General features: G+C 38.8%; 1 protein-coding gene across 1 annotated transcript in view; it reads left to right on the top strand.

Moving 5' to 3' along the window:
• The first annotated feature begins 1,230 nt into the window (after positions 1-1,230).
• The window catches only part of LOC115654516 (uroporphyrinogen-III synthase-like), a 7,020-nt gene continuing 497 nt past the window's right edge, over positions 1,231-7,753 (top strand). The window contains exons 1-4 of the mRNA XM_030568877.1: positions 1,231-1,434; positions 1,799-1,877; positions 2,554-2,637; positions 7,374-7,477. Coding sequence (XP_030424737.1) covers positions 1,815-1,877; positions 2,554-2,637; positions 7,374-7,477 — 251 coding nt within the window. The 5' untranslated portion in view covers positions 1,231-1,434; positions 1,799-1,814. The remainder of the gene's footprint in view (positions 1,435-1,798; positions 1,878-2,553; positions 2,638-7,373; positions 7,478-7,753) is intronic.

Here is a 7,753-nt window from a genome sequence, read left to right as displayed (position 1 = left end):
ACTTATTTTTCAAGAAAAAAAGCTCAGTGTTTGACACTCCCCAAAATATTTGCTGCCCCTCTAAATTAAGCATAAAAATGTTCATAGGAATATCTTCTTCCTATGAAAAGTTAAGAGGATGTGTGTGTCCAAATTAGACTTATTGTCATGCAACTGTCATCGCAACCTTGTCTCAGGAGACTGATTAACACCTCAATAGGAAGAAGTGTTATGAGTTCCAGCCATGGCTGTGATATTGAATCCTCCTGTAGGAGAGAAATCAGGCCCCAATTCAGCAAAGTATCTAAGCTCATGCCTATTTTTAAGCACGACTAGCTGGTCTCATTGACTTCAGTGGGGTCTGATTTCAGACATACTGAACTCTCACAGCTTCTGTTGACTTCATTTGGAAGTGTGTGCTCTGAAATACACATAATATAAAAATAAATTCCAAGATAAAACACTTTACTACATACACTTTTCTCCCTGGGGAGAGGATGAAAGAATAAATGAGACAGTTGCTAGTGCAGGGGTTCTCAAAGCACATTTTTTGATGTCCTCAGAGTGCGGCCACCAACTCTTGCTGGTGGCCGCTATGACAATTTTTCTGAAAAAACTTAATTTTAGGAAAAACAAATATCATAGAATCTATATGCACATATACCTGTCCAAATCATTGTAATTTATTTATATAGGGTTGTTGGGTTTTTTGCAGACTCAATAACAACAACAATGTACAGTTGTCTCTATATTTTACTGGCCCTGAACAGAATAGAAATACAAATAAGGTGCTTTGCATGTTCTTGTCTTTTTTGTTGTTTCTTTTGCTTTTTTGGTTTCTGTTTTTTTTCTTTTAAATAGAATTGATAGCAAGTCTGCTTCTGTGAAAAATGATATTTGTATGTTTGTTAATATCACTTTTCACAGCAGCAGACTTGTTAGCTAGCTGTGGGGCAGTGAAAAGTGATATTAACAAACATACAAATATCACTTTTCACATGAGACCCACACAGCCCTGGCAAGCCAGGGGACAAATTAAGCCTTGGATGAGGTGGTGGGTAGGGAGCATTGGGGGCCAGGGGTGATGGGGTGGATGGGTTCGGGGCTGAGAGAGGCAGCGCAGGCCAGAGGTGATGAGGCAGGTGGTGAGCTTGAACCCCAGTGGCCAGAGCCTGCTGCCACGTGGCTGAAGATTTCCGCCTGCCACCCCAGGGCTGAAGCTGGAAGCCTGAGTCCCACTGCCCATGGAAAGGTGGGGAACTCACACCGGCTATCAACTCCTCTGGCGTTTGTGGCTCCAGAGTCAGGCAAGGCCCAGCCCCTACTTGCAGGCCCAGAGGAGGTGCCAAAGCTTTGCCCTCCCTCTCCCCCATCACTACCCAACCAGCTGTGGCTGCATGCGAGAAATGCTGGCTTATTGCACCACTGGAAGGTGCTCAAATACCATGTGATGAGGTCAGTATAAGAACCAATATAGAATAGAATAGCAAAGCTGTCAGAGGATGCTCATATTACTACGTTAATGTGTTACTGAGATTATTCCTTTCTAAAAGTGTTTTCTTTTAAAGTACATTCTTTTCATTGTCGTTTGTCTCTCTGTAAGTGGTATCATTCAAAACAGCATACTTTTTGCTGGCCTTATCAGGGTGGATGTTCACTCCCAGAGAATGTTCGTTAACTGCTTACTCATTATGTAAACAGTAGTGCATCTGTCAATTATTCTGTTTCTTGTGGTGCATAACTTTTATTGGCATTGTACAGAGAGAAGTCCTCTAGATCTAATTTAGATATTTCTTTACTGTATTTCAATGTTCTATAGCCATTTTTGGTAAACAATGAAGGTTCTGTTACTGAAGGACCCCAAAGACAGAGGCTCAGGACCAGATCCATATATTCAAGTAAGTAACATGGGGGTGGGGGAAGCTATTCCTTGTGTTGTTTCACTGTTAAATTAATAATAATACTTAGCAATTAAACATTGATGTGATTGGATGTTACAAAACTAGGAAAAAATGTTTGAAATGTTAGTATCTATTGAGAAAACTAACTTTCCAGTGTAATTTGCACTATTACAAAAAGTAGTTTTAGATTTGACAGTTATGCACTAAAACCAAAGTTAAAGTTCTTAGCTGGTAATCATCCGTTGCTACTGAAGTTAGTTTTTAACTGGGTAAATGACTAATATCAGTTTGCTTTCACATAGATCAGAATTATGATTACAGTATTTTGTAATTGTTACAAACAATTGTTTAGCAGTCTCCACTGAGAGTTCAACAACATAATTGGATACTTAAATATCCAGATGTGGCCCTCGGGCCAAAAAGTTTGCCCACCCTGTTTTATATTGTACCTGCTCAATGGATAAATACAGGGCTTCAGTCTCCAGGACTATCAGTACAATATCTTTCAGCAACATTAAATTCATCAGTAAAAACCAAAAATTCCATAGACAGTGTTGGATTTTAGTTCAGAAAAGTAGTTGAATAGTTCTGCTGCTAAATAGCCCATTCTTATAAATATAAATAACCACTATTTGTGATGCATTCCAATGACTAGATATACTTTTATCCATAGGAATTAGATTTATATGGATTTGAAGCAGCTTTGATCCCTGTTTTGTCATTTGAATTTGTGTCTCTTCAAACTTTCTTTGAAAAGGTAAGATTTCAACCTTTTAGTAGTCCTGTTGGAGAAATTATGCCCTATGATTGCCAAGCTACAAAGACTAATCCTGATTCAATAATACCCCCCCCACTGCTATCTGTATTACCTATTTCTCCTCCTGAATTGATAGGGGGGTTAAAGAACTTTTCCACAACTCTAGTCCCTTCCTTAAGTATATATTCTGTTAGTCTCATCCCTCATTGCCTAATTGGAGCAAAAAGCTGCTCCTAACGATGGTGAAGAACTTATGGAGCGTGCAAAACTCATCCCTTTGACATCATAAAATGATGTAGTCCCTTGTCATGTAACTAACCTGACAGATTCAGCTGGGATGAGCTATAGCCAGTCTTGCAGTGACTATAATACTAGGTCTATTGCCTAGAAGCCTTTGCCGTGGCAAGAAAACAGGCTTGATTTTAGGACTCATTTTCTTGCTCCCCCAAACCAGTGGGGGCTAGGACAGGGGTTCTCAACCTTTTTCTTTCTGAGGCCCCCCTTGAACATGCTATAAAAACTCCATGGCCCACAACAACCATTTTTCTGTATATAAAAACCAGGACCAGCATTAGGGGGTAACAAGCAGGGCAACTGCCTGGGGACCTGCAAAGTTACGTTGCTCAGGCTTCAGCTTCAGCCCTGGGTGGCGGGATTTGGGGCCTGGGCTTCAGACCCATGCAGTGGGTCTTCAGCTTTCTGCCCTGGGTCCCGCAAGTCTTACTGCTGGCCTGCTTGGTGAACCCCCCAAAACTGCTTGTGCCCCCCAGGGCACCCTGGCCCCTGGTTGAAAACACTGGGCATGGGGACAGCACACTTTAGTGGTTTGAGCTGCTCATCAGTGCTCTCTGTTTGTTAACTGGAAACTAAACTAAGATCTGACTGTGCTTTCTTCTATGCTTCTGCCTACGGCATAGGGGTGCTGTAACACTAGGGTTATATAAAGGAAGGTATATACAGGAAGGTGGGTTTATGCAAGAAAAGATAGGCCTTCATAAGAACTTATTTGTAGATTTGAACCCACCCTGTTGCCTAGATACTAAGACACTGTTTACTATTCAAGTTTCCCTACCTGACAGGTGCCCAATGGTGTGTTCCACAGAAATGCTCTAAATAATGGGGATTTTGTGGACTTGAAAGAGAGGAGGGAAGGGCCATGTGAGCTGGAGAAAGAAACAGAAAAGAAATGTGTTTAGTACGACTGGTTGACATTTTTGTTTTGGGAAACATCTTGGAGACAAAAGATGGTCTTTTTACTGAAACTGAAAACTTTCACAAAAAGCTTTTGGTTTTTTTTTTAATTTTCTGTTTTTTTTTTTAATTGAAAATTTCAGAAATTTTAATTATTGCCACCCTTTTGTCCCTCCATTTTTGCCATTAAATTAATCATAGCTAGGTTTTGGGGGAGGGAGGATGTCACTTTTTCATTTTTCCCTTTGCCATTGTAACGTTCAAAACTTCTTTACCTTGGGAAAAGCTAGAATGGCAAAAGGAAAAATGAAAATTCAGACTAATCAAAAACTGGAGACGTTTGAATAATTACTGTGGCAGATTAGTTCATTTTCCTTTTGCTATTCTACAACTTTTCAAAGGTTAGGAAAAATGAAGAGTTACAGACAGATTATGTCCCTGCACATAATTTATTTTATTGCACTTGGTGGCAAAAAGTGAGAGGAGGAAGACACAAAAATTCAAACATTTTTAAAAAAGGTGTTTCCTGAAAATTTTGGAGTGCGGGGGGAGTGAGAAAATTGTTCCATTTTGAACCCGGCAAGCTAGAAAAAACTTCAAAATTTTCAGTTCATTCTCATAAAATTGATTTTCTTTCCTGTATTTTTAAAAACTCTCTACTCTGATGTTTGTTTAGACATTCTTTTGAGTCAGTTGCCAAGCACCTGGGCCTGTTAAATGATTATTAAAACTAAAAAACAAATATAAACTTTTTAAGGTAAGGCACTTTAGGGACTAACAAATTTATTTGGGCATAAGCTTTTGTGGGCTAAAAACCACTTCATCAGATGCATGGAGTGGAAAATACAGTAGAAAGATATATATACATACAGAGAACATGAAAAGATAGGGGTTGCCTTACCAACTCTAACGAGGCAAATCAATTAAAGTGGGCTATTATCAGCAGGAGGGAAGATCACTTTTGTAGTGGTAATCAGGATGGCCCATTTCAAACAGTTGACAAGAAGGTGTGAGTAACAGTAGGAGGAAAAAAATTAGCATGAGGAAATAGTTTTTAGTTTGTGTAATGACCCATCCACTCCCAGTCTTTATTCAGGCCTAATTTGATGGTGTCCAGTTTGAAAATTTATTCCAGTTCTGCAGTTTCTCATTGGAGTCTGTTTTTGAAGTTTTTTTTGTTGAAGAATGGCCACTTTTAGGTCTCAGGTATCAGAGGGGTAGCTGTGTTAGTCTGGATCTGTAAAATGTGACAAAGAGTACTGTGGCACCTCATAGACTAACAGATGTATTGGAGCATAAGCTTTTGTATATGCTCCAATAGGTCTGTTAATCTGTAAGGTGCCACAGGACTCTTTGTCACTTTTAGGTCTGTAATTGAGTGTCCTGGGAGGTTGAAGTGTTCTCCAACTGGTTTTTGAATGTTATGATTCCTGATGTCAGATTTGTGTCCATTTATTCTTTTGCGTAGAGACTGTCCAGTTTGGCCAATGTACATGGCAGAGGGGAATTGCTAGCACATGATGGCATATATCACATTGATAGATGTGCAGGTGAACGAGCCCCTGATGGGTGGCTGATGTGATTAGTTCCTGTGATGGTGTCCCTTGAATAGATATGTGGACCCGGGGGCTTTAAGGCTGAACAGCTCCCAGCTTTATATTGCAATACCTCAGTAAGCCATTCTGCCTAAAAGGCCAGTGCCTGTCCTTTGCCTACTCTTCGAGGGCTATGACCAGTGTATTGCCAGCACTTACAAATGACCACACAGCTCCTAAGCCAGCACATTTATTGTTAAGGTAAAATCATCACAAAGAAAGCATATAAAAACACCACCACCAACAGAAGAACATACACACATGCTACAAAGCTTACCAGGTTCACCCCCAATTTTAACATAGATCACTGGTAATGTCAGTCCTTCAAACCTGACAACTAGGTCTTCCCCATGGTTGCAAGTTCATATCAGTCTTTAGATCAAGAACCAGAATGAAGGCCCTGAGTTATTTTGAGGTGGGGCTAGTTAGCCAAAAGTCTTCCTTGTCTGTTGGGCTCTGGAAAATCTAGTTTGAACCGGAATATGCAAGCCTCCCTAGAAGGTACTGTAGTACCTTTCTGGAGGTGTTATAAACTGAGTGATTTGTGCTGATCATCCCCTACTGTTGGCCAGTTATGAAGCCAGAGTTAGGAGGCATGGGCGATCCCAGGTATGTTCTACTTGCGAAAGCTCTAAGATTAGTGCTTTTATTGCAGCTTTAGTAGCATTAAATACACTTTATGAGGAGGTTAAATGAAACGAACAGCTTTGGTGAAATCCTGGCTTCACTGAAGTAAATGGGAGTTTTGCCATGGACTTTAGTGGGGCCAGTATTTCACCCTACTTTAAATCCAGTCGTTTTGATTCTCAGAGTATGCAATATACATGCATTTGTTATTAGCATTTTGCGTTGTGAATCTCTATATGGTCTCTGATTGCTAACCCAAATTTATCTATAACCCTCAGACATCCGACAGTCCTAGTTTTTATTTTATTGTATACAAAGACGTTATGTAACTGAGATGATAGAAAATGGTATTTATGCTAAAGAAGTTTCCCACATTATTTTAATATTCCTTATTGGGTGTTCTATGTTAGGGGTATATGCCTGCAGTAGGTTCCATACAGAGCCAGTTTCAGGATGGGTGCTTAGTTGTTAAAAAGTACCTTAAACATTTGTCCTGTACTCATGTACAAGATGAGTATTTTACACTTTTTATGCCAGGTTTTGAAAAGAGCTCAGCACCCAGTAGCTCCCATGTAGGCACCTAAATAAAGTAGTGAGATTTTCAAAAGCGTTCAGTACTTTTCAGCCCCCATTACCCTAGAACCGTGAGGGGAAAAAAATTGGCTTAACAGCTGTCTTAGCCCTTCTCTTGCCTTGGGCTTAAAGTTTTGTGCTGCACCCACAAAATTGCACTTGATGTTCTCTCTGCCGTTACCATTTTAAAAAGTATTTATTTAAAATTTGAGATACATAGTTCTGTGTTATCCATGTTCTTACAAATGTCCAGGGATATTTACTGAAATGCTAAATTTAAATTGTATAATCTTACTATGTTCAGACAAGGCCTACAATTATTAGGACTCACAGACATTTTTTTTGTTGGTGGTGTTTTTCGCATAGACAGTCAGTAATTTGAACTAGTCTTCATCCTGGCAGTGAGGCAAGCACCTGAGTTATGCTAGCAATAGTTATTAGCTTCCCTGTAAGAATTTTAAATCCATCATACAACACTTTTCTCACATACAAGTCTGGTGAGAAGAATTTATGTCTGTTCCTACATTCAGATTTCAGAATTAACATTGTCGTGTGTGAAAGTTTGAGTTAGCCTGAATTTAGTGTTATAAATCTCAATAATATTTTTGCTACTTGTATTAAGTGATCAAAATATTTGCTACTTTGGTTTATAACATTCATATTATAAAATGTAACATTGACTGTATGTTTTTTGAACTTCCCAGTTTTTTGAACTTTATCTAAATATATTTTCTAAATTGTTTTTGGTAGCTCTCTCATCCAGATCATTATGAGGGTTTAATTTTTACCAGTCCAAGAGCAGTAGAAGCTGCCAAGTTAGTTTGGGAGAGAATAGTAAAAAAAGTAAAAATGAAGTAAGTGCAGATTTATACCTTTGGTTATGTCTTTTTAAATGAAGTTTTGTAAATTTCATTCTTCTCCCACCAGAGTCTACTTAATGTGTACGTATGTTATATTTAAAAAAAATGATATCTAATAATTGACTTTGAATATTTAAAGACACCATGCGGCTTTATGCTTAGGTGAGCTTTCACATGTAGAGATTTTGTTTGTTTGTTCCCTCCCATAACTAGAAAAATTATTAGTATAACAAAAAACTCTGAGTTCAAGTTACTAATTAGATTTCATTT

This window comes from Gopherus evgoodei, chromosome 7, assembly GCF_007399415.2.
Source record: "Gopherus evgoodei ecotype Sinaloan lineage chromosome 7, rGopEvg1_v1.p, whole genome shotgun sequence".
Classification (NCBI taxonomy): domain Eukaryota; kingdom Metazoa; phylum Chordata; order Testudines; family Testudinidae; genus Gopherus; species Gopherus evgoodei.
Note: the sequence above shows the minus strand (reverse complement) of the source record. Positions and strands in the feature narration are given on the sequence as shown.